The following is a 26,329-nucleotide window of genomic DNA, read 5'->3' as shown; positions in this document are numbered from 1 at the left end:
TGGGAGCCGGTAGAAAAGAGATATCAAAAGTATCACACCAGGGGCTTCCCTGGTGGCGCAGTGGTTGAGCGTCCGCCTGCCGATGCAGGGGACACGGGTTCGTGCCCCAGTCCGGGAGGATCCCACAGGCCGCGGAGCGGCTGGGTCCGTGAGCCATGGCCGCTGAGCCTGCGCATCCGGAGCCTGTGCTCCGCGACGGGAGAGGCTGCAACAGTGAGAGGCCCGCGTACCGCAAAAAAAAAAGTATCACACCTTTCCCTGTGGGTACATCCCGAAGCTGGGGTCTGAGAAATCATCACACCTTTCCCCTGGGGGTAGATCCCGAAGGCTGAGGGACGTCTACCCCATTGCCCACTATGGGTGGGCATGGCTGGGAGGTTGCCGTGGAACCTGACAGAGGGATTTGCACGTTAAGATGCCAGGACTGGGTCCCAGGCTTGGCGGCCGTTGTGGCCTTTGTCCCTGTGTGTCTCATCTGACCTCTGTGAAGCTGTCCATCCTCTGGGTGTGATCCAGGTCTGTGCTGGTCACGTCTCCCACTGCAGGGTCGAGGGGACGGCCCTCCTCTGAGCTAGTATGGGTCCTGGTGGGGTTGGGGTGTTGTCCAGCTGGGTCCCAGGGTTTAGACCCCAACTCCAGGCTGCCATGGGCTGTGCTGAATGCTGTGGGCGGAGACGGGTTCTGGCCCTTCTGCCCCAGGAGGTGACTGTTCTGTGCAGGGCCTGGGGGTCAGGAACGTTCACCACTGCCCTGTAAGCCTTGTTGGGGGGACATGGATGGCTCGGCCCCCAGCTCCCTCCCCGTGAAAAGGAAAGCACCATGGTGAGACACCCATCTCCGGGACACCCTGCACCTCTGCGAGGGCCTCCCAGCTGGCTGGCGGGGAAATGGAAGAGATGGCAGGATAAAGAGAGACGTCTTCGTGCAGGAGAGAGGGCATTGCTTCTCCGCTGTATGCAGAGCTGCAGCAGTGTGCGCTGATATGGACCAGCTCCCTGAGAAAACTTGCAGCCGGGAGCATCCAGCATCAACACTGCTCTTGCTTGTGTTCATTTGCATTTAGCGAATGTCAGTATTAGGCCTATGGCTTAACCCTAACACAATTCAGAAGCGAGTTGTTTTTTAAATTCTTACTGAGACTTTGCTTTCACAGGCTTCTCAACAATAATCAGATCAAGAGTATACCTGGTGGGTCATTTGAAGACTTGGAGAATCTAAAATACCTGTAAGTCATGACCAGTTCTTTACACCAGAGTCTGTTACCTGTATTCGGACTGTTTACTCACTGAGCTAAATATTGTACTGTTCATGAATTATTGTAAATACATTCATGTGAAAAAGAGGTTTTATTTTTGAAAGGTGAGTGAAATTTTGGTTGGGACTTTTAAAATGAGTTGTTATCAGTATAAAGTGCTACCTTACGTGATTTCTAGTGTTTATCTGCTAAGCCTTAAGTAAAATAGGTTGAATAAAATTAGAAACTATAGCCTCTGAAAATCATTCTCGGGTAATAATGACGCTTCTCGAGATGGAAGGTGATAAGTTATGTTCAGCCGCCAGTGTGAACAGCTGACATATGTTGTGGAATCTGAGCTTTCAGGGGTGGGCGAGATGTGAGATGGGAAGGACAGATCCCTCTGGAATGTCACTAATTCCTGCTAATTTTCCCCATCTTCCGCCAAGTGATTTCACCTCTTATTTTTATGTAGTTAAATTTTATTCTACCTTTAAAAATTGATTTGAATTAATGAGTTTATTAGCATTTAAAACATCTGCTTGTTAAAGTCACTTTTGCAGTTAGAAAGTGACCTCGCCTGGTTCAGTACCTTCACAGGCACTTATTTTGAAGTTGGAAACTTTAACAAAACACTGAATACATTGCTGGTTCTAACAGATTAGAAGTAAGTATCATGTGCTTTGAGGAAATTACTCTTAATTTTAGGACTGCTCAGCTAGAGCCATTTTAATGAGGGATTGGTATCAGTGATTTGGGGGAAAACGTGTGGCTTAAGTGAACCTGGATGTCTCCAAGTCCTGTTGAGTTTAGGTGAGACAGTGGTTATGAGCAAGAGATAACATTAACTCTTTATTAAATACATCTTCCTCCACAAAGAATCTGAAAGTGTCGTGTCTACACACTTTTCTCCATCACTTTTGATGCAGTATATTAATTTTTCATTAGCAATGTTCACACTAAGCTTTGTTGCTCATTTTTAAAATGAGGGAAAGGTCTTCTATTTATTCTTGAGTTTTCATTTATTTACTTACGTTTTGTTTTGGTTTTTGATTTTAAGTGCTGTGTAAGCTCCAGAAGAAAACCTAGATTTCTTAGAAGCAGAGTCCTGTAACTGATAACCAGTATTTGCAGTGCGTGTGTGCATGTTTAGTCTGTTTTTATAAAACAATTTTTTTTACTTTATTTTTTATTTTTTTGGTCTGAATTACTTAAGAGCGAATTATCATTTACCCGAGTAGTTAGGGATACTTCATTTTTCACTTAAGACAGTTTTTTAAAATAATACTTTTAAACCTCGTCTGTTGACGGGCTTCCTTTCAAGGCATCCACGTGCCAACATTTCCCCCTCCCACCTGAACTCATCCGAGACGCCCACGCGCTAGGTTCCAGGGTCACGGGGATGGGCTGAACAGTGGTCGACAGTAACGGGGGTGGGGGTGGGAGATGGACCGCTGTGAGAACAGACACCAGGACAGGGATGCGGCTGTGGCGGGAAGGTGTCCCTTGACCCTGCCATGCTGCTGCTGCAGTTCCCAGCCTCCTCCTCCGACTTCCCAGACCACATTGGGAGGGTCCATCCTGACAGGCACTGACTTAGAGACTGTGTGGTATGCATCTTAACTGTTTAAGAAGGCTTCCACAATTTATTAATTATTGCAGCCTTGGTATTTATCTAATCAGTGCCAAAGTGTATTTTTGGAGGTTGAGTGTTCCTTACGTGTTGGAGCTCCAGTGACTTCTGGTAAGGAATACACCTTCGCCTTCATTAAGCTTTCCGAATGATGAAAATTAACCCTCGAGGTAGTTAGAACTCATATTCAAAGGTCAACTCTGTGATGAAGTAGAAAATTATTTATGATTTACTGTTAGATCATGATCAATACCGAGTTATTCTTAGGAAAACAGATTACGCTCCAGTGTCTTTACCAGCATGCATTCATACATACTAGTGTGGTTCAATTGTATGTATTCTTTGACAGGATTCCTTTACTCTCATCTTCTTGAAGTGCATGCAACGTGATGTCCATGTTGATATTTTGTTTTGCTTGTTTGTGTTTAAGAAACAGGCACAGAAACCTTTGTTCAGACTTACCTCCTATAGGGTTATTAGCAGTAGGAGAAATAACTCACATCTGGACAGGAGGTGCACGTGTGAGGCCCTATTCCAAAGCTCTCTATATATTTGTTGAATTTCAGTGATCCTGTGAGGTACTGCTATTCACTCCATCTTACATACGGAGAAACTGAGGCAGAGAATGTTAATTCTTATTCAAGACACACAGCCAGTAGGTGGCAGTTCAAGGGTTCAGACCCCACAGCCTGGAGAAGTAATGTCTGTGCCAGGCCTCTTTCAGGCACTGGGCCTCAGCTTCAGGGGGAATTCTGGCTGGTTTGTGTTAAGGCTTGTAGTTCTTACTGAAGTCGCCTCAGCAGATGTGCGCAGAGAGAGAAGGGAAAACGCTTGGAAGGATTGCAGCGATTAAAGGCAGCACAGCAGGTCCTGTTAGACTGGGCCCTGCGCCAAATATTATTAAGTAAAACGTATGTCCTGGAAATGAAGTAGGCGACGTTACAAGCATTGAGACAAAGCGGTGTCATTTATCAAGTGGGTAGGTAGGTGAGAGCCCAGCCACCGAGCATCCAGTGTGCAGAGAAGGATCTGCCTGAGTTACACTATAGGAAAGGTGTGGATTTTGATGCGTCCCTCTGCCCACATCAGTGATGGAGAAATGCCTGGTGCAGGTGTCTCCACGTCTGATACAGACGGCCGCGGTAGACATGTGTTCTGAAGTCCAGGACAGATGGGTGGACCCAACACACATGGTTTTGTGTTTCTGGTGGAATTGGATACTTCGGTGTGAAAGTCTTCACCCTTGATGGGTTCCTTCAGGAGTTGGCCAGCTTCTTCTGGAAAGGACGGGGCAGTACGCGCTTGAGGCTTTGAGGACCATACGTCTGTGTTTCCATGGGGCACAAAATCAGCCGTAGACCACAGTAAATGAGTCGGCATGGCCGTGTGCCAACAAAACTGTATTTTCGGACACTGAAATGTGAATTTCACATGATTTTCATGTGTTTCGAAATATTTAACCATTTAGAAACGTAAGAACCATTCTTAGCGTGCAGGCCATGCAGAAACAGGCAGCGGGCCCATTGGGTGGTTCTTCTGATCAGCCTTGGTTGCTTCTGTTGTAGGAGAATGGGATTCTGAGTGGAAAACAGATTATGTAGTCTTTGTAATTTAGTCTTTGTAATTTCTATTTCCCAGATTATTTCTGGGCATTTTGAAACTGTAGCAGTATCAGTTACAGAAGCTTATATTCAATGCATTTTACATGTTTTTCGGGAAATGATTTTATTTTCTTCAGGCTTTGAAGCAAATGCTTTGTCAGCTGCTCATAAGCTGTCCTCCAAGAATCTATGAGTTTCCTGAAGACATGGCGGTGGTCTGATCATCTCCGGTTGGAGGTTTTCCTTAGAAAGGGGAAAGGGAGCCTCCTTGGAGGAACTGTACTTATTGTGTAAACATTCTGTTTGTATCCTAATACGATCATGAATTTGAAAACTGTCTCCACGTGCCAACTGAATTCTTCTTTCCACCCTGAGTTACGGCCTGGCGTGCGTGTGCTAATCCTCCCGTGTTTCTTGTTTCAGCTATCTGTACAAGAATGAGATCCAGTCAATTGACAGGCAAGCGTTTAAGGGACTTGCCTCTCTAGAGCAACTGTAAGTGCCTCTCCTCTGCTCTGCGGTGTCTTGGATTTCACCTGCCCTTTGCCTCTTGCAGGGAAAAATAGGCCAAGTCTGCTGTTTGCACGATGCATGTCTGTGCCCCGGGGGCCTAGGGCTGTGTGCATGCAGATGACAAAGCCGTGGTCCCTCCCTCCTTCTGACCCCGCCCATCTGGGCAGCCACCCCACACCCTGTGCCCTGCATTCCTGGGACAAGGACCAGTAACACCGGTTGACCCCTGTCCCCATGGTGCTTCCAGTTTAACAAGATAGACTTGTAAACAGATCTGAGCAAGTAGAGGTCTTTCGGGGAGAAGTGGGGACCAGGAGGTTGTTTTCCTCGTACAGTATTTCCTGTTTGTGAATCTGCACGTCCGGTTTACTTGCGTCATTCATCATGTCATTATTTTGGAGAAAATAAACTTTTCCATATGTTTCCAGTTAGGGTACGCTGGATGTTGTTTCTTGGGCTGCACATGAAGTCCTACTTTGCTGTGAAGTCAGCATGCCCATTTTAAGTAGAATTCCTGGTCAAAGGCATTTTCTGACTTGTTTGCTTGGCCGGTCACCTGTCCATCAATGGGCTGGAGTCATCGCGTGTCAGGCAGTTTTATTCACGTGGATGCTGCAGCGGAGGATGTGGTTCATGTTTTGTCAGTTGACCGGACATGGAAACATCTCCAGAGACCTTGAGGCAGAGCTGGTGAGGCCTCACCTGAACCAGGAGCTTCCGAAGCACACGCAGGGCTCTTGTTTTTAGATACCCATTTATTTATCCAGCTGAGAGCCACTTTCCCGAGCCTGCTGTGCTCGTCGTGGACTGGATTTAGAAAGAAGTTGTATATGAGGGGCTGTACACCCTCGGCTTCAGGGAGAATGACACAGGGATCATATCATCACAGAAACACGTGGGAATATCTGGAGAACTCCCAGGTGGAGGGAGGGTCCCCGGAACATGTTCCTGCATCTGACTCAGTTTTAATGGATCTGGGACTGGGATTTACATGTGCTGTCAAGTGTGGAACTAAGTGAGGCCCATCGAGCCTTGGGAGGGGGTGAGCGGGGTTATTTTTGAGGAAAACAGAGGCAAAGTCTGGGAGAAATGAGGAGGGAAGGGGAATGGCATCCACGGAGCGCCAAGTGGGAGTTGGTGACCAAGGTCCTAGGGATTCGGGACAGCATCCTAAGTCAGGCTGCCTCCAAACCCAGGATCAGGCGCTGGGGGTGAGGGGTCTCTGCTGCTGAGACTTAGGGAAGAAGAGAGATTGGGACCTGTCCCCGCCCCTCGGGGAGACACTGTGAGGGGGAGGGGAGCGTTCCCCTAGGAACACGCACAGATCTGCCCCAGCCGCGTGCAGAGCGCTTCAGGTCCCCATCCTCACGGGGGCCCCCCATGCCCAGAGCTGGCACATGTGCTCCAGCAGAGGGGAGGCTGGTCCCGAGCCCCGTGTCTGCCCAGCATCTCGTCTCTCGCAGGCCTAAAAAGATAAGCGGAGGCTTATACAAATGTTTAGAGTTTATTTGAGCAAAATCGATTGGGATAGAGCCTCAGCAACCGGCCGTGTGTGGACACCCCCTGCCCCAGGGCTGGGGGAAGACTCGTGGAACAGGCGCAGATGCAGAGCAGGGCACTTGGTGACGGGCTGCAGCCTCGGGCCGCCGGCTGCACAAAAGTGTATCCTTAGCTCTGGTCTCTAACCCGGAGGCTCTGACAGGCTCCTTAGGCTGCGCGTTAGACCCACCCCGTCCAGAAGGCTCACCCGGGCTCCCTGAGAGGCTGGCCGCAGGCAGGGGGCGGGGACCGTGGACGGCGCTGGGGGCTCCCTTCCTGCCTTCGGCCCGTTTTCCTCCACCATCGGGAGAGGTGGCCACGGCCCTGGGGGTCTGTGAACCCTGAGCCCCTCAAGGCAGCACCCGCGTCCAGTCAGCCTCCCCCTGGCTGTTGGCACGTGGATTTTTAAACAGCATCAAGTTGGGACCGGCCTGTCTTCCCTTCTCTCCTTCCCTTGGCTTCGCCCGGGACCCGGCCGGCCGGCCCGCAGTCTCTGGAACAGTGCGGCTGAGCGTGTCTGCTCCCCGTGTCTGTGCTTGATGGGGCGGCCCCAGGCTGCTCCACGGTGGCCGCTGGACGTGTACGTCCTGCATAGTCAGGACGGGGCGTTTCCTGCCCTCAGGCCCCCACTCTCGCCGGGAGGGCGGTGGGCACAGACCCGGCCCCCACCAGGCTGCCTGCCCGTGGAGGAGGGTGGGCAGCTCTGCGGCCATGTGGTCACCACAGTGGTTCTCCCGGCGAGCTGGCCCAGGGCAGGCCGGACACCGACAGGACAGGGCGAGGGACCTTGAGGGTCCATCATTTCAGAAAGTCAGTGAAAGGCTGTACCTGGTGGAGGGAGTGTGGAGAGAGCCCTCCTTTGCGTGGGTTTGTGTTGTGACCCTGCTGGTCCCAGCATCTCGTGAAGACACAGCCTGGCGCGTCGGGCCAGGTCCCTGCGTGTCAGGAGGGGCTCCTGCAGGAGCACTGGTTAGAGGGGGCTTCCGTGTATTGGTGGGCAAAAGCCCACCAATTTTCAAAGTGAGAAAGGTGCTATGCAGGACAACGAGAAGACATTAGTTTTACGAAAAAATGTGTAACTTATGGCAAGTAAGGACTCAAAGGGAAAGACGTTTAAGCTCTGGATGGTCTATGTAATTAAAGGACATTTGAGGAAATACATTATTTCGCTTGAACTCAGGGTCAGGTTCTTCTGTTATTTCTGTAGTTGCTGTTTCTGTAGCTGAAAAGCAATATACCCAATGTCACCTTGAAGTGTAAGTCTCCTAAATCCGTTTTTAAATTAAAAGATTGGAATTAAGGCATTCACATACCTGCGTGTGTGGTGTAATGAGTTCATGTTGATTTTTTTTCTAGAAAGGTCCACGTATTTGGAGAGCTGAGCGTCCCTGGCTTTCCTCGCTGGGTGGGGAGGAAGCCCGGTCGGTGTGCTTGACCCTTAGTCGTATTGTGCAGTCAATCATTTAAAGTCTGCACCCAGTTTTCCGTTGTCTTTAATCTTCCTATTTGATGACTTCGTTTGTTTTCCATACAATGTAGGAGATCTAGAGAGTTATCTATTGACGTGTGTATTTGAAATGACTTAGAGAACAAATGTCTTCAGCAAAACCCTATAGATCTATCAAAAGTATAAAATTGTTTAAAATTTGTTTCTTTTTCCCATTTTTAAAAACGCCTCTAGATACCTGCACTTTAATCAGATAGAGACTTTGGACCCAGAGTCATTTCAGCATTTGCCGAAGCTGGAGAGGCTGTAAGTACTGTTTCCCTCTTGGTCGCCCCTCTTTACCTGCAGGTTCTGGGGCTTGTGGCTCTGTCTCTTTCCTGTAACAGAAAGAACATCTATGTCTGTTCAAACAACCGGGAAACGTCTCAGTAGGAAATCTGTGCTCTTCTCTACCAGTTCAGAAGCGGGAATAGTGATAAAATAGAAAAAAATGTAGTTATTTTCTGTACTAAATAACATTATTCTCAAAGTCACTTATATTAAACAAAGGCAGCCACTGGGATGTGCTTTGAAAGCTGATTTATCTGACTGCTTATACTCTTTTCTACATGTCTAGGAACGTATTTTAAAGAATTGCTGTGGTTTATCACCTCTTTCAACAGGTTTTTACATAACAACCGAATTACACATTTGGTTCCGGGAACATTTAATCACTTGGAATCTATGAAAAGATTGTGAGTATACTAACCCTTTATGCTGTCTTTTCAGCAAAGACATAATTTCTCCATGTCATGCATTTACCTGACCCCTTTTACTGCGTATTTCAAAGAAGAGTTCATCACAGTCTGGATATGAATTAGGAAGGGAGGGTGGATTAAGCCATCAGAACGCTGAACCAAGACCTAGCTGGCCAAGACCTAGCTGGCTTGAGGGAATGTGGCAACAGATGAACCCTTTAATAGGCAAGGAAGACGTTTTTAAAAGTCAATTTTAAATTCCTCAAATTAATCTTTAATTCCATGTTACATATTGTACTGGTGGAAATAAAATTGGCCTAGAAGTAATCTCAACTGTATTGCATTCCTTTTATTTAGGCCTGCACATAACTGAATTCTGTCCATTTTTAGGTCTCTAAAAATAATTTATCTTTACACTGAGTAATTTCTTATAATAGCTTCTGGAGAAAGCTATCTGACATCTTTTTTGTGTTTTTCTCCGAGGTCTTGAAGGCCATTGTTTTTCAGTTAGGTATTACTGAGAGTGTACAATGAACTGGGCTTAAGAAAGAGATAGAAAAGTCAAATTACCAGGCCTGGGCCCAGAGTGGCCTTTGTTTCTCTCTTGAGTTAAGTAAGACACAGAGTTTCCTCACTATTTACGATTTTTTTCTTTATAAGATAAGGAAATCCGCAGCCAAACTAAAAACTACGTTCTAGGGTGGCAGATGAGAGAAACACCACCTGTTTGGTAGATAAGAGAGGGTAGGAAAGAAATTGCCAGAAGTTGCCAAGATGAGCTCAGGGCACGTGGGGGTTACCTGAGTCTACAGAAGGCTGGAACGGTTCTTCTCCGTCTCTGCCTCCTTTCTGGCCTTTTGGTGGTCCAGCTCTGCCCTCTGCATCTGCTCGGCCTGTGAAACCCTAGGTTTCTCGGCCCCAGTGAATCTCCCCCTCCCCGCCAGACGGCAGAGGGGAGCGTCCAGTCGGGGGCTTCCTGCTCTGGCCGCTCAGCCCAGGGGCCGCTGGCCGGGGTCACACACCTGCTCATCCGCTGTCCCTGGGGCCCGTCCTGAGCACAGAGGTCCTGCCGTTTATTCAGAGGGGCTCTGGGGTCAGCGCGCGCCGGGAAGGTTCTGGGTCCCCCACGGCCTGCTGACCTGAGGGATCGGCGGGGGGGAGGTTCTGTCGTGTCTGCGTTGAGCCCCGTGGATTCCGTGGGACGTGCTCATCAGATCTGGCCGTCCAGGCAGAGGGCCAGTTCTGCCTGCTGCCCGCTCCGAGCCAGCGTCCTGGGGAAATGCAAGTAGGAGGTGTGCCATCACGCGCCCGCCTCCCTGGGGAGCTGTGGCCTGCAGGTGTGAGCTCAGTGGACACCCGAGGGCGGCCCCTCGGCTCTGGTCCCGAGAGATCCCTCTGAACGGGGCCAGCCCTGCCGCCACTTCCTCGCTCTTGGTCCACGTCCCCCCGTGACACTCCTTACCTTGTGCTTTGCTGTATAAATGGCCGTCGTTTCCGAGGGAGGAGGTGACACCCTGCCTGTTCCGCTTGTTGGGACGGATGTGTCCAGCCTCGTGGGGCACTTTCTCCCGGAACTTTAAGCATAATTCAGCCGCTGAGATTTGTGCCCTGTGGGCTGACTGTCTTTTAGGGCGTATTTAAGGGTTAAATGAGGTAGTCCATGATGACGCGGTGCCAGTGGTGATGAGAGTTCGGGAATAGTTCCGGGTGGTGGGGGTTTTTGCATTACTGATTTTACGAAGGCTCCTGTCTTGTGCTTTTCATGAAACTTCCCGGACTCATCTGGCACGTATCTGTCCCCCGGTCTTGAACCTAAAATATACAGTATTGGCTCCTTTCACCACCTTTATTTGCGTTGTTCGGGCCCTCAGTCTCTTCTTTCTGTCGAGTGTGGAGCTCTGCTGGGTCCCCTGGTCAGGCAGGACTGGGTCAGATTCTGTTGTCCGCGGGCCCCATCACTGCTGGTCAGTTCGGGTCTGCCCGGCTCGGGTCAGCCCTTGCCCATCCCACGTCTCACCGGCTGTGGCTTCCTTCTCGTAGGCGTCTGGACTCCAACGCGCTTCACTGTGACTGTGAGATCCTGTGGCTGGCGGACCTGCTGAAGAGCTACGCCCAGTCGGGGAACGCGCAGGCAGCGGCCACCTGTGAATATCCCAGGCGCATCCAGGGGCGGTCGGTGGCCGCCATCACCCCGGAAGAGCTGGACTGTGGTGAGTGAGTCCTGGGGCCCAAGCCCACGTTGGTGTCCAGAGGGCATGGCGTGTGCAGCCCTATCTCCAGCTGCCACTGGCTGATCCCACAGATCAAGTCTGGGTGGGGCCTGACCGGACCCTGCTTTACAAAGCCCGTCTCTGTAGTACCCGTAAGAAACTAACTATCTGTTAATAAACTTGGGTTTAATTTTCAGGTTTCCCTGCCAAAAAAATAGCAACCTGAAATGCTCCACTACCTCTGTGGCTCCTTCCAGGCCTCTGCCTTTAGAGGCTGCAGCAGCCTGGCCGGCAGGACCCCACAGTGGGCCGGGTGTCGGGGTCGGGGGTGGTTTCTGGCTGGGAGCTGGCAGCCTCCTGGGTCTGGATCTGGGTGGTGGCCACGCAGAGTGGCCGCAGGCCGAGTTTGTCCGGCTTGTTGCACCCGTGCACTGCTTGTACGTACGCAGTGCCTCACGAAGAAACACGAGAAAAGGAGCGAAATCAAACCTCGCAGGACACCTCTTCCTGATAAATAAACACCCAAGGAATCCAGCTTGTCTTTTAAGTTTAGCACTTCTGCGGGGGGCGGTGCTAAAATTACGTTCTCCAGAGCATCATTATTATTTTCAAATACTGAAAACAAAATTAATTACTTTGAAGGTCACTCCATTTCATAGTAACCCCCCCCCCAGTTATGTAACTTCACTTGTCGCCGTTTGTAACACTTTATGAGCGATCCCTGTGCAGTCAGGCTCCTTGCCTTTAGAGCGTGCAGGTGACTGACTTCAGTCCCAGGGCCACCCTGTGGCCTCCGCGTGTCGTGCCCTCGTCTTTGTCAGGGCTGCTCTGCTGGCAGGGGTCCCTCAGGATGGGCAGCAGGGCTGTGCTGTGTGCACCCCGTTCTCAAGACTGTCTCCTTAGGATCGGCTTCCTGGGTGGAGCAGGGGAGGATGCTCCCTCTGCCCTCTGCCCTCTGGACCTGCTCGGGGGTCACGACAGGCTAACTTCCCTGTGCCCATCTTGGGGCTGCCCTCCTGAGTCGGCCTGGGTTCTGCCCACCTCTCTTCTGGGGCAGGAGCGGACCCTCCTCCCTCAACCCCACCCCAGCCCGGCTCCGATCTTGTCGACAGGGGCCAGGCTGGGGTGACCGAGGCAGTGGTGCCTTGAGCCTTCTGAGCTCCCAGGGCCCTGCGGGACGCCTGGGGACGACGCCTCTGCCCTTAGTGCCCTGGAAGGTCCTCAGTTACTGCCGGTCACTTGGGGTCACTGGGGGGCGCTCAGGAGGGTGGTGCTTCCTCCAGCTCCTTCACCGCCATTGCCTCTTCCTGGAGACAGAATGGAGAAGCAGAGCTTTCTCCAAGTTCCCAAATTCAGCGCGTCAGAGAGGATGGCGAGTAGGCGAGTGTGGCTCCAGGGATGAGCGGTGGGGCTGGGGGTCCTCCGGCTACAGCAGAGGGAGACGCAGTGTCCAGACTGGCGTGGCGAGCAGGGCGGCTGGGAGTGGAAACGGGAGCGGCGCGGCCTCGGGGGGTTAACGTGGACGGCGGTGAGTCCGAGGGGTTTCCTGTTGACGCTGTGCAGTAATAGACACGCAGATGGCCTTTTGTGCCTGTTTAAGATGCCAGATGTTGTGAAGGCACTGTGCACACACTTGCAGGCACATGTACGCATGTACACACACACAGGAGCACACGCATTTGCACGTGAGCATGCTTTTTCTTTTTGCACATGGCAGGTCAGTGAATACATCTGGGCTTAGAGGGGTCAGTTCTCCGAGTGTCCTAGTTAGTAGGTGACCAGTCCAGCCTGCTGTGAGGACACAGAGAGGACAGTCACCCAGCAGCTGGAGTGCAGGAGGGATGCCTCTCTGTGCTCAGTGATTGGGTGGCCGCAGGGGACTGCAGTGGGAACCCCACACTGAGATGGTCCCGGGGTTGGGAGCCCCTGGCCGCACCTGCACAGCCTCTGCCTTCGTGGCGGCTTCAACTGAAAAGTGCCGTTGTCTGTCCTTTCATTCCCTAAAACTGTTACTCACGAGTGTCCGGCTCTCTCGCGGGGAGCGTCCACTGAGGTCGTCACCCGGTGCTCTGTCTGTCAGAGGCTCAGCGCCACCCGGTTGCCAGGGTTCTCAGCGGGTGGACCTCAGATGCTGGCAATGCTGCGTAATTCGGCTCTAACACCGTCTTCTCCGTGGAGATGCCCCCCTGCCGTTCTCGTGGGAGTGGTTTTGTCTTGAACAGAAGGGATTTGCTCTGGGTTCTTGTCACGTGACAGTTTAAGACCAGGAGGGTCTGCTTTCCTTTTTGGTGCAGAAAGGCCGCGGATCACGTCGGAGCCGCAGGACGCAGACGTCACCCTGGGCAACACCGTCTTCTTCACCTGCAGGGCTGAGGGCAACCCCAAGCCCGAGATCATCTGGCTCCGAAACAAGTAAGTGGCTCCGGACGGGCCGCCGGGGGCGCCAGGTCCCATTCCATCTAGATGCCCCATGAGCCGCGGCCGATCCGCCCGCCCAGACCCTTCCTCCTCCTCCCTGGAAGGAGAGTAAAGAGGAGGGAACATTTTCCGTGCATCCTTCCTGCTTTGAAGTCGCCGCCGGGCACATCCCGGCCTCTGTGAGGCGCACGGCCCGAGCCACCCTCTGCCGGGCTTGGTCCTGGTCAGCGAGGCCGGTCATCACGGAAGGGGCAGTTACCCCCGCCCGGGAGGAGGAACCGGAGGGAACCGGGCTGTCTCCCGCCCGCCCACCTGCTCTGGCGGCATCCGTGGGGTCTGGTCCCTGGGTCCCGAGGAGGTGAGGGAGGGCCCTCCCTGCGGGTGGCATCTTCAGGGAGACCCTGTGAGGTGAACGCATGCACTTTGCTCCTGTGCATGTGATTTGTCTCTGGAAACCCAGGCCTCGCCTTCTGTCCACAAGCGTCTTGGTATGGGAGGGGGGGGGATGTAGTCAGATCCCTGCGGGGTCCGGGGGTCCGACCACCGAGGGTCGTCTGGGCTGAAGGACAGCACCTGATGCATCGCTGTGACCCGAGTCCTGGGAAGGAAACCTCCGTGTGAGGCCACGTCGTCGTCGTTGCCCCCGTGCTTACCGTAAACGCGAGCACCCCAGCCTGCGCGCGCTCACCAGCAGAGCCCTCCTGTGGGTTCAGTGTGGCCCCGTAGAGCCCCTGGCCGGGTTTAGTCGCGACGCTGAGAGGAGATGGGCCCCTGACACCAGCTCTCGAGTCCAGCGGTGTTTGCAGAGAACAGGGCAGTGAGCCTGGGGGGTCACCTGAGATGCACCTGCCGTGGAGGCGTGAAGTGGTTCTAGGCCCGACTTTGTCATCAACCTAGCGCAGCTGACGCCGGGCTCGGGGCCAGAGCTGTGTGGGGAGCGTGAGATGCTGGCCTGTCCCCAGTGCCTTGGGATCTGGGACAGCTCTGAGGGTGGCAAGAGGTAAATTGCAGAGCGAACACGGGAGGGCTTCCTTCGGGGAGTGTGCGTTCAAAGGGCAGAGAAGCACAGATTCGCTCAAGGCCGGCACGCCGACATTTGTGAGTGGTCACACCCACGTTTGTAAGTCAACACGTTGATACTAAGAGTTAACATTGCAGAGCCAGTCACGGCAGAGGGAGACCCAAGGCCCCGGGCCTGCGTCTGGTGCAGGGCTGCGCCCCGGGGCCCATCTCTGCAGCAGCCCAGCCTCCCCCGGGGCTCACGGTGTCTGTGGGAGAAAGCTGGGCCACATCAGGAAGAGCCTCACTTATGGGGCCTGAGAGGTCTGTTGCCTCCGTCCGGAAGTGCTCGTGAAGGACGGGAGATGCCGGTTTCGGTGGCTGGGTTGGTGCAGGAGGAGCACAGCAGGAAGGAGGTGGGCGGGGAACCGGACAGCGCCTCCCGCGCCGGGTCTGTAGCCTGTGGGCACCTGGATTCTGAGAGGGGTCCTGGAAAATCCCTCAAACAGTGGCGGTGGTGTGCTGGGGACATTTGTAATCTTCCGCTTTTAATAACTTAAATGTTTCTACCCCTTTGTCTCGAATGGATTTGCCAAAAACGAAGGGAAGGTTTTCCTGTGAATTTTTTCCACTCTGTTCATTTTTTCCCTTTGGAATGAGGGCCACTTTGAAACATTTGTAGGTTGAACATGTAAATGATAAAAGTGAATATGTGAGTTAATTACAGATGCAAATAAGCACAGTACGTAAACACTTTTCCCAGAAATGCCGGTAAGTCAGGCTGCTGGGAAGGAAAGGTTCCAGGAAGGCGAGTTAAGGCCCCACATCTCCAGGTGCTCCATGCCTCCAGGCTGGGGTTCCCGCGCCAGGACAGAAGGCCCCCCCCGGGGGACTAGGTGTTTCCTTGTGCTTTCAGAGACTGAGCCTGCCAGGTCTGTCTTTACAGTAACGAGCTGAGCATGAAGACAGATTCCCGCTTGAACTTGTTGGACGATGGGACCCTGATGATCCAGAACACGCGGGAGACAGACCAGGGCATCTACCAGTGCATGGCGAAAAACGTGGCCGGAGAGGTAAAGACGCAGGAGGTGACCCTCAGGTACTTCGGGTCTCCAGGTACGTTGAGTGCTCACTCAGACACTTAGAGCCCGCCTTCGTCCCAGTCCACTCCCTTCTTTGTTTGCACCTGGTGGTAACAGACAAACACCAAGGTCTCCCGTTTAAGCTGCTGCAGCAGGGTCAGCTCAGGGTCATAGGTGACCCCCGACCATTGCCCTGGTCCACCATCAACCCCTAATCCAGGACGGTCACTCAGAGTGGACAGTGGAGACAGGCGCTGCTGGGAGCACAGTCCAGAGGGGCCGTGGACACCTGGGCAGACACATCCCCCGTCCCCTGACACCTCCCGCTCACGCTGGTCCCAGGGGCTTTTCTCACTTGTTACCAGTTGGTAGTGGGCTCTCTCTTGTGCTCAGGGCTTTGGTTATTTTAAAAGAAGCCAGAAATCTGAATTTTCATGCAGAATTCGCAGGTCTAGAATATTGGCACCTAAACTGAAAAGATTGTTTGAGCCAAAGGCAGCATAGCTGTGGCCTTGATTGGCCTGGGTCCCACTAGGTTACAGACTCCGCCCTTGTCGAAATGTTGACTTTTAGATCTTTGGTCAGAAGAGACGCTGGCCCTTGGAGAAGAGTCCAGGGTGGTCCTGGTCCCCCGTGGCCGCTGGAAGAGCACAGGTGGCTAGGCCTCCTCCATGGGCCTGTGTCATTTTCGTGTAGGTGGGCCAGGGTCTGTGTTTCCCTCATGCTTCATCATTCAGGGCATTGCAGTACCCTCAATCCCAAGATAAGTGGTTTGTGTGTTTCTCTGATTAGATTCCTAGTACAAGACCTTCGTATCACTTGGTTCATCCCAGCATAGGCACAGTCAAGATTTACTGATGAATGAGAGTTCCCAGCTGTTGAATTTCCCTTCAAGGGAAAGTGCAGTGCAGTGCATGTATTACAGCCACAGCAAAGCCCTTTAATCCCATGTTCCCCGAGTGGAACAAGACGTCCAGCATTTTTGCAAAGTCACACGGCTATGAATCTACCACAGATAAGTTAGAGCTCCCGGTCACAGAAGGAGCTTGTGCTTTATTTGTAAGGCACAGGGAAACCCACAAAATATTGAACAGAGCGGTGCAGTTCTGTAGGTATATGTCAGAGGACAAAAGGGAGTAATAGAACATAAACAGTGCACTTCCTTAGCAAAGTTGCTGTGTTAGCGGGATAATTGATCCCTAGATGGGAATGTTAAAATAATCTCTGTGGCCTGAGAGTTCCAAATCTAACCCCTTTTGATCTGAATTTTTGTTTCTTTCTCGGGAACGAGAGCCTTCTTTAGTACACTAGTCTGTGCATGTTGGCACTGCTCCCTAAAATGCACGTGGAGGGTCTCCTACAATCCGTGACTGGAATGTCACTGCAGAGTGAGGGGGTCAGCCAGTGGCAGCTTGCCAGCCTAGACTAGGGGCTGCCAAACCTGGACCACTGCCTGTTTTTCCAAGATCTTTGAAGTAAAAATGTGTCTTACATTTTTATGTGATTGAAAAACTTAAGAGTAATATTTTAGAATACAAGAGTAATATTTTAGAATACATGATAATTATATGAAGTTCAAATTTCAATGTCTATTAATTAAGTTTTATTGGAACATAATCACACGCAAAGATTTACAGCCTGAAAAGCCCAAAAAATATGCTCTGTGGCCCTTTACAGAAGTTTGCCAACACCATGATGTAGGTAATGATAATGGACCCATTTGTAAGTCTCCATGAGTCACAAAGGGCTAAATGTACTTTATCTGTTTTGAAGCTCTGTTATTAGGGGCGTATAAGTTTGCAGTTTTTAATCTTCCTCATGAATTAAACTTTTGATTATTAATGCTTTTTGCCTTAAGGTTATTTTGATTTTATATAGATGCAACCCACTTTCTTTTGATTAGTGTTTGTCAGCTATACTTTTCCCAACATTTTGCTCTGAACCTTTCTTTTTTACGTTTTTTTTTTTGTTTGTTTTTTGTTTTTTACTGGAGTATAGTCAATTTACAATGTATTAGTTTCAGGTGTACAGCAAAGTGAATCAGTTATACCTATACATATATCCACTCTTTTTTAGATGTTTTTCCCCCATATAGGTCATTACAGAGTATTGAAAAGAGTTCCCTGTGCTGTACAGCAGGTTCTTATTAGTTATCTATTTTATATATAGTAGTGTGCATATGTCAGTCCCAATGTCCTAATTTATCCCTCCCCCTCCCTTCCCCCCTGGTAACCACAAGTTTGTTTTTTATATCTGTGACTCTATTTCTGAACCTTTTTCTTTTTTTTTTTTTTCATTATTTATTTATTTTTGGCTGCGTTGGGTCTTCATTGCAGTGCGCAGGCTTCTCATTGTGGTGACTTCTCTTGTTGTGGATCTCGGGCTCTAGGCGCACGGGCTTCAGTAGTTGTGGCTCACAGGCTCTAGAGTGCAGGCTCAGTAGTTGTGGCGCACAGGCTTAGTTGCTCCGTGGCATGTGGGATCATCCCGGACCAGGGCTCGAACCCGTGTCCCCTGCATTGGCAGGTGGATTCTTAACCACTGCGCCACCAGGGAAGTCCCTGAACCTTTTTCTATATTAATATATTTTGGGTGTTTGTTGTAAAAGCATAGAGCTAGATTTTTTTAAAAAAACTCACACTGACTTTAAAAATGAGTCCATATACATTTATTGTGGTTAGCAATGTATTTAGATTTATAAATTCTACCTCTTATTTTGGACAATTTATCCAACCTTTTCTGTGTTTCTTGCCTTGTTTTGAAATAATTATTTTTCATCTTCTATTTCCTACTTCTAGTTTGGAAGTTATATACCTTATTTCTTTTCTATTAGTGGGTATTCTAGAAAAATTTCAAATGCATTCTTAAATTATCAACGTTACAGTTACTGTCTTTACATTTGTCTCAAATATAACTACCCACCTTAGTTTCTAGGCTGAGTTCTGTTTTTTAACACATAAAAGGTTGTTATGTTGTACTGTTAATGTTTGTCTAGCTGTACCGTGTAATTATCACTTCTAGTTCTTTTTATTTCTTCCTGCATCTCAGCTCTTCCACTGGGGTCACTTTCCTTCTGCCTAACGTAGTGTGAATTAGACAGCAGACCTATGTGACAACCCGCTTTGGGTTGACAAAGGCTGACATGAGGTTTATTTCTCCCTTCTACTCAGCAGAGTTCCCTGTGGGGGGCTGGGGGGTAGGAGCTGACTTTCTCTTTCTCGTACTGATGGTGGAACACTTTGGGTACCCGTCCTAGAGTTTTCTGTCTGACTCTCATCCTGGGGTGTCCTCATCTTTCTATCTCCTAAGGGTCCTACAAGCCACATGTACAATTGCAGGGCCGTGCCAATGCCTCAAGATGGGCTTTGCCTTTGGTTCTTGTCCCTGTACGTGGCTCCACATCTCCAGTTTGCCATCCTCTGGAAATGCTAACATTAAATGTCACTTCTGTGTTTTCTGTGATCCACTGTTACTTAGATATGTGATAAGTGGGGGTTAAAAATAAACGAAAGTATCCGAAGAGTTCTCATCACAAGGAAGAAATATTTTTCCTTTTTCTTTTATTTTGTATCTGTATGAGGTGATGGATATTCACTAAACTTATTTTGGTGATTACTGTAATTCAAATCACTGATGTAAGTCAAATCATTATGCTGTACACCTTAAACTTATACAGTGCTGTATGTCAATTATATCTTAATAAAACTGGAAGAAAAAATAAAGCAGTTTAAAAATTAAAATAAAAAGTAAAAATGAACAAACGAGAAAAGATGTAGAGAAGTCTCTTTCCTGTCTCCTTCCCTGGTCCACGTAATTCCCACCTCCATCCAACCTCCTTCTAGAAAATACTGCCAGTGCCTGCAAGACCAGAGCTGCTTCTTACTTACTGGATGTTAGAGACCTTTCATTTCAACATAGGAGGGACTTCCTTACTCTTGCCCTTTTTATGGGTGGTGGCATGGAATCCCATTATCCAGGTGAAACATCTATTTAACCCGTTCCCTTTGGGGTACATGAAGTCTATTCCAAATCTTTTGCTGTCACAGGTCTCCATCTCTTTATCCAAAACCCTTTGGGCCAGAGGTGGTTTGAAATGTGGACATTGGGGGATTTTTTTTCAGAAGGGCCACATGGTACATAATCCATTTACTGACTTGAACTGTCACAGAATCTTGGATAATGCCCCACCCAATCAATATATAAGATCCTATAGCAAACTGAATGAATGTTCACAGTAAGTGGAATAAATGAAGATTATGAGTAGCCTCATGCTAGAGAGATCAAGGAAAGAAGTTATGAAAAAATATTTTATTTTTGGAGCTTTTTGGATTGGAAAATTGTGGGTCAGGATTTCAGCCTGAAGAAATAACACAGTAATAAAAAACCCTTTTTGTACATATATTGTTTTACAAGCCAGTAAAAAATATTGGGTTGGCCAAATTTCGTTTGGGTTTTTCTGTAACATGGAAAACCCCGTACGAACTTTTTGGCCAACAAGATATCTGTGGGGTACATTCCTAGCGGAGTAATTTCTGGATAAAAGGGTGAAGGAATTTTTAGGTTTGATGTGTGTGGCCATGTTTCTGTCCAGGTGGACCGTGGCAACTTGTGCTACCCACGTGTGAGAGTTCTGTTTCTTCACGTGCTCAACACACAAGCTCAATAATAAGTGTATGGATTTTTTTTTCTGGATTTAGAGTTGAAAAATTATCTCATTGTAATCATAATTATAACCATCTCATTAGAGTATTAATTTGTATTTTTCTTTCTATGAGGGAAATTTGTTATTTCTATATGTTCTAAATACCCTTTAAAAACAATGTTTTATAACCAATAAGAACTGTTAGCAAGGTTTACTGAAAAGACTGACATAATACATTTAGAATTAAAAAAAAGTAAGACTTCTGCAGAGTTTGATCCATGTTTAAAGAAGGAATCAGTCAATTAGGGCTGCTGATGGTGGTTTGACTCGAGGCCACGGACCCTCTTTGTGGTCTGCACATTTCTTGAAAAAAGAAAGGAGACAAAGTGTGCAATTGTATTGTATCTGTTTTACTTATTTTAGACTTTAATAGCTAGAATGAATAGCATGAAAATAGAAACCCCAAGCAAAAACGTTTGCTAAACTGGAGGATTTTAATTCTGAATCTGTGTTTCCTGTGACAGCTCGCCCCGCTTTTGTAATCCAACCCCAGAACACGGAGGTGCTGGTGGGGGAAAGTGTGACCCTGGAGTGCAGCGCCACGGGCCACCCCCCACCGAGGATCACCTGGACCAGAGGTGACCGGACCCCCGTGCCCGCTGACCCTCGGGTGAGCATCACGCCGTCCGGCGGCCTCTACATCCAGAACGTGGAACAGGAGGACAGTGGCGAGTACACCTGCTTCGCCTCCAACACCGTGGACAGCATCCATGCCACGGCTTTCATCATCGTCCAAGGTGAGAGCATCCATGCAGAGGCCCCGGCTCCCCGCAGCCTCCCTGGCTTGCCCTCGAGCCAGCCCCTCTGCGGGCTCCACCTGGTCTTCCAGTCCAGGCTTCATCATCTCCCATCACATCTGACCTTCGGGGGGACTTGGTGATATGTTTATTTTCCAAGTGCAGGCTTTAGGTGGTCAGAGCTTTATTTTTCGGCTGTGTTCCCCACACGAATGTGGGTACGCATGCCAGTTCACCAAGGCCTGCGTGTACGGAATCAGTATGTCTTACACACGTCTTGGAATTTCCTTAGGGTCAATTTTTGGACATAGGGTCTGAGAATATGTGTAGTTTAAGACTTAATGCTGTGTGTTTCCAAATTCCTTAATTGACTCTGTAATAAATTTATTAGTTTTCAAATCAATTGCCAGGCGGGGCTTTGGTTAAGAAGCGCTGGGACAACATGGACGCGGGAAATGCAGAGAATGAGTTCTTTCCTTCCCCTCTGTCCCCAGTGGAAGCCACGTCACTAAAAGTTGGTCCTTAATCCGTCCCCTGGCCCTTTCTTTGCACGTATGACCAAGCAGTCATGTCACTGGCTTTTACCCTTTTTGATTGTGGTTGTTGCTTTTATAAAAATGGAATTATATTACATATATTATTCTGTAATTTTTTTCACCCAGTAATAATAAAATAACTCCTGTCACTATGCACAGTTGCGCTAGATGACATTTTATACCATTTGCAAATATTAGTTTAGGTTGAGGAGTGGAATGAATCTCTTCAAGTCAGGCCCCTTCCAGGAGCTGAAGTAGGTCATTACCTGTGTTCTGTGTTGTAGCCTCAGTGCTGTTAAATTAAGAGTCTTCTGCACACTTGTCAGTGTGATGCTGAGAAGCACCCAGCGTTTGGTATTCTTCCTTTTCACTTTCCGGCATCTTCCTCTGCTCGGGATGCTGCACCCACAGTCGGGGTCCTGGTAGGACTCTTTGAGGGTGGGCGGTGTGCCTTCAAAATGGCGTTTTCACCCAAAGCTGTCTCCTAAATGTTGCGTTTCCAACGTCTTTCCCTCCGGAAGCGCTTCCTCAGTTCACCGTGACGCCCCAGGACAGAGCCGTCATCGAGGGTCAGACAGTTGAGTTCCACTGCGAGGCAAAGGGCTACCCACAGCCGGTCATCGCCTGGACGAAAGGAGGTGAGCTGTCGGGCAGGACGGCGACCCACTCCCTCTGTCCTTCCCTTCCTGGGACTCGGACCCCCCGGGCAGGCCGGCGCTGGCTGAACCCGACGTGACCCAGAGCTGCGGGCACGTCCAGTCACGGGCCACCCCCTCACACACAGGACAGGAGACCTGTCCGCACCGAGGACCTGGATGTCAGGCCCATCTCCTCCCGAGTAGTCTGGGTCCCGCCTTCAGTGTGCACTGAATTAGCCTCTGGAGCAGATTTACTAGTGTGCAGACAGAACTTTCTAGAAACTGGTGGTAGAATATATGTACTGTATATATGACTTTCTCGCTTGAATTCCCAGAGTTCTCTTGCTGTTCCCCAACAGGTGTTGTGACTTGACCACGTTAATTCCTTGGGTGGGACCCCAGCCGATTTCTCTAGCTGGGAAGCTCCTGGGCACACAGTGTGGGGAAGGCCAGCCCGTCACCCCAGGGGGATGACAGCAGCCTGGCCGGCAAGGCTGCAGAGAGGCAGGTGCCAACGTTGGCGGACCGTCAGGGTCTGCCCTGGAATCGAGGGGGTGACAAGCCCTGGACCAAAGGGCACCACCATCCCTTCCGCCCCTGAGGGGCCATTTCCAGGAATCCTGGGAGCAACCTGGATGAGAGGAGAGCTCCATGTTTTCGGGAGGAGAGGCTCATCCCTACTTGGGGAACTGCTTGTCTTTAAACAGCACCAGCCCCATCCCCTTCCCAGCCCACGACCCCTTCCCAGCCCTCGTCCCCTTTCCGTCCCCCATCCCTCTATGCCCAGCCTGGGACCGGCCTCTCCCTGTCTCCGACTCTGCATACCACCCTGGCTCTTTCTTACTTAGCCCTCGACCCCCTGGTCCCTGCCCCTTGCTCCTTCTCTGGAGAGTCTGGTGGGGGGGGGGGCAGGGTCTGTGTGCTATTTGTCCCTGAACTGTCGCACACGCACAGGTGTGTGACAAAGGCCGGGACGGTGACTCCAGGCCAGATCTGGGGAAGACAAGCTCTGCGACCCCTTTGTCCCTGAGTTAGGGTTCTGCCTCACCCTGAGGCTCCCGTCTCCCACCTCTAAGGCCAGGCTCGTGTCCACGTATCCCTGTCACTGAGAGTGCATCCCCACCTTGCAGGGAGCCAGCTGTCAGTGGACAGACGGCACCTGGTCCTGTCATCTGGGACCCTTCGGATCTCGGGCGTTGCCCTGCATGACCAGGGCCAGTACGAGTGCCAGGCCGTCAACATCATCGGCTCCCAGAGGGTCACCGCGCACCTGACAGTCCAGCCCCGAGGTAGGCAGTGGTCCTGCACCGCTCCCTGCGATGGACCGTCCCCCGGACTCGCATCCGAGGCCGTGGTCGTAACCCGTCTCTCCCATGTCGGCTGTGAGGACACTGCCGCCTGTGGGACACAGGTCACGTTATGTCACTGTGTCACCCCTGCCTTCCCTGGGGGTGAGCAAGGTGGCCCCGGACCCAGCAGCACCGGCTGACCCGGGAACAGGCCCCCATGTCCTCCTGGACATCAGGTTCTGCCTCCTGCTGGCCCCGGGTCCCTGTTGAGAGCCGGAAGAGGAAGGCAGGAGAGGTGATGACCTGGGGGGTGGGCACGGAGGGGGGCTGCCTGCAGAGGGTCCCTGGGGGTCGGAACCTGGGTCGGCTCCGGCTGATGGGCTCTGGGTCTGCCCTCCGGTGCCGAGCAGGCAGGACAGTGGGCGGCCCGTGGGTGAGGTCATCAGCCCGTCCCCTGCTTCCTCCCGTCACCAGCTCTTGGCGGGGGGCGGTGCTTGGACTTGGCAGCCCCAGGCTGCCACGAGCAGACCAGAGCCGTGCGGACAGACCAGATCCTGCCACGTAGGTGGAGGGTGGCAGCCCTGGACCGTCCCTCGGTCCCGTCCGGCTGCTTCACTCCGGCAGCTGCAGCGGGAGCGCTCCGTGCCCTGGGCCTGCCCGGACCGAAGGCGGGGCCTCTGCTCGCCTGAAGCTTTTGGAACAAATCAGGAGTCTCCCGGGTTCTCCACGTGTGTCAGCCCGTGTCCCTTGCCTTGCAGTCACCCCGGTGTTCACCAGCATCCCCAGTGACACGACAGTGGAGGTGGGCAGCAGCGTGCAGCTGCCATGCAGCTCTCAGGGAGAGCCTGAGCCTGCTATCACCTGGAACAAGGTAAGGGCTGCAGCGTGTGGCTGGGGGCAGCTGCCCCCTGCCCGCTGCTTCTCCAGACCCCCCATAGCTGGAAGGCAGCCACGGTGTAAACAAAATGAGACAAACTTTGGACATGCTCCTTTACGAGTCCTTCTTGGTGACAAAAGCAAAGAAAACCCTTTTGTTAGATCCTTGGTCCCGTAATCACTAGAGAAGGTTTCCTGTTGTTTCATTTCTCTGTGTTGTTCTTATTAAGCCCAGTAAAGAAATGAATATCAGTGTTTCATTATAAGCAAGTGTTTTAATATGAAACTTGTCCCTGGAGGTCGTGCAGTGGCTCCCCGGGAGGGAAGTGCGGGTCCTCAGGGCCCTGCAGCCTCGGCCTCGCTGGGGGTGGCATCCTGACTTCTCCCACACCATCCACCCCAGTACACGTCCCACGAAGGTCGCCTTCTGTGCCCACGCCCCGGCACGCGCACCCCAGAGATCCAGGGAGGTCCCACAGAGTGAGGTCTTAAGCTTTTCTGGGTCTTTCGCAAGCAGGTGGGAGAAGTTCATCCCCTTGAATTGGCATCGGGCAAGTTCCTCCCAGCGCCGGCGGGTCTCAGCACAGCCACCGTGGTGGATCCGTTAGTGAGGCCCTGACACATGGTGCTGCTCTCCAGGGAAAATACCTCTGCTCCTCAGGTTGACCCCACTGTTCCTTCCATTTACCTTGCTCCAGGATGGGGTTCAGGTGACAGAAAGTGGGAAATTTCACATTAGCCCCGAGGGATTCCTGACCATCCACGACGTGGGGCCTGTGGACGCCGGCCGCTACGAGTGCTCGGCCCGGAACACGATCGGGCAGGCAGCGGTCAGCATGGTGCTCAGTGTGAACGGTGAGCTCGCGGCACTGACGCTCCACATGCGGTCGGAGGCGACCAAGGAAAGCAGGGGGTTTGGGGGTTCGGGCGTTACCAGAAGACAGCACATCCCAACTTTGCAGGGAGGTGGGCGGGGCCCAGAGAGGCACAGCCGTCCTTCCTCCTGCTGCTCTAGGCTCTGCAGGCAGTGTGGTCGTGCCCTTGGAGATCTTTCCTCGCTCTGGGTTTCGTGGTTGGTTTAGTGGTCACCCAAACCCCCTCAAATTCTACAGCATGTAATTTACTGTCACCGTTTGGTAAAGCACTTACGTAGTTACTGCTGCGAAAGAATCCCGGCCCCTTCACTCTGTTTTCTCTCTGTTCTGGGCGTGTGTGGCCTCGTGCAGTCCTGGCGTGTATTAAGTCTTCATTTTAAACCCCCAAATAGTCAAGGACCATTCCCTTCCCTGGATCTGGTTGGTGGTCCTAGAGCCAGGCAGACCCCGGCTCTGTGCTGGCCTGCAGAGCTCACCCAGGGCATCCCCTCCAGCCCCACCATCTGGTCCATCCAGGTGTCACCTCCATCTTCCTAACATTCCATATGTTCTGGGCCAACAGGGTAAAATGCACAGCCTGTAGCTTTGCATAACGTCTTTTTTTAAAAATATTTTATTTATTTATTTAGTTGCACTGGGTCTTAGTTGCAGCTTGCGGGCTCCTTAGTTGCGGCACGCGAACTCTCAGTTGCAGCATGCACGTGGGATCTAGTTCCCTGACGAGGGATTGAACCCGGGCCCCCTGCATTGGGAGTGTGGAGTCTTTTAACCACCGCGCCACCAGGGAAGTCCCTGCATAAAGTCTTACAGTTCGACCCAAACCTGCACTTTGTCTCCAGCTCTCTCTGTGTCCCGCTTTCACCTCCCACCCCCCAGCACAGAAAGCCTGAGTTCTCGGGTAACAGAGCCTCCACACCCAGGCCCCTCCTCTGGACGATCCCCCCAGTTCCTCCCGCAGGAAACATCCTCCACCTGCATGTGCGTTTTTGCCTTCTCCACTTTAATCACCTAATCTGCCTTCTCCGAGGGCTGGTGAGCCTCAGACCTGCCTGGGTGTGGTTAATTTATATGCCGACACCTCACACCCCATACTCCACACTCCCTGCACGGTGCCTGGAGCCTGTGGGCACCTGCAGACAACAGTAAAGGCAAAACTGGAAACCTTTTTTTTTTGGGGGGGGGAATGTTAAGTGACCTTATTTTCCCATTATATTAGAGTATGAAGTGATTATAAATTAAATCGGTGAATCTCCTGACTTAAAA

The 26,329-nt window shown here is 51.2% G+C and overlaps 1 protein-coding gene across 2 annotated transcripts in view; it reads left to right on the top strand.

Annotated features, from left to right (window-relative positions):
• The window catches only part of PXDN (peroxidasin), a 64,981-nt gene that overhangs the window by 24,986 nt on the left and 13,666 nt on the right, over nt 1–26,329 (top strand). The window contains exons 3-14 of one of the 2 annotated variants that reach the window (XM_082641872.1): nt 1,154–1,225; nt 4,892–4,963; nt 8,202–8,273; nt 8,630–8,701; nt 10,745–10,914; nt 13,209–13,326; nt 15,278–15,447; nt 20,580–20,852; nt 21,910–22,026; nt 23,157–23,315; nt 24,074–24,186; nt 24,890–25,046. In XM_082641872.1, coding sequence (XP_082497998.1) covers nt 1,154–1,225; nt 4,892–4,963; nt 8,202–8,273; nt 8,630–8,701; nt 10,745–10,914; nt 13,209–13,326; nt 15,278–15,447; nt 20,580–20,852; nt 21,910–22,026; nt 23,157–23,315; nt 24,074–24,186; nt 24,890–25,046 — 1,565 coding nt within the window. The remainder of the gene's footprint in view (nt 1–1,153; nt 1,226–4,891; nt 4,964–8,201; nt 8,274–8,629; nt 8,702–10,744; nt 10,915–13,208; nt 13,327–15,277; nt 15,448–20,579; nt 20,853–21,909; nt 22,027–23,156; nt 23,316–24,073; nt 24,187–24,889; nt 25,047–26,329) is intronic. The other variant, XM_082641871.1, reaches the window with a different exon arrangement.

This window comes from Mesoplodon mirus, assembly GCF_964341445.2.
Source record: "Mesoplodon mirus genome assembly, chromosome: 14".
NCBI classification, from domain to species: Eukaryota; Metazoa; Chordata; class Mammalia; order Artiodactyla; family Ziphiidae; genus Mesoplodon; species Mesoplodon mirus.
The sequence above is the reverse complement of the archived record's forward strand: the minus strand, read 5'-3'. Positions and strand labels throughout refer to the sequence as shown.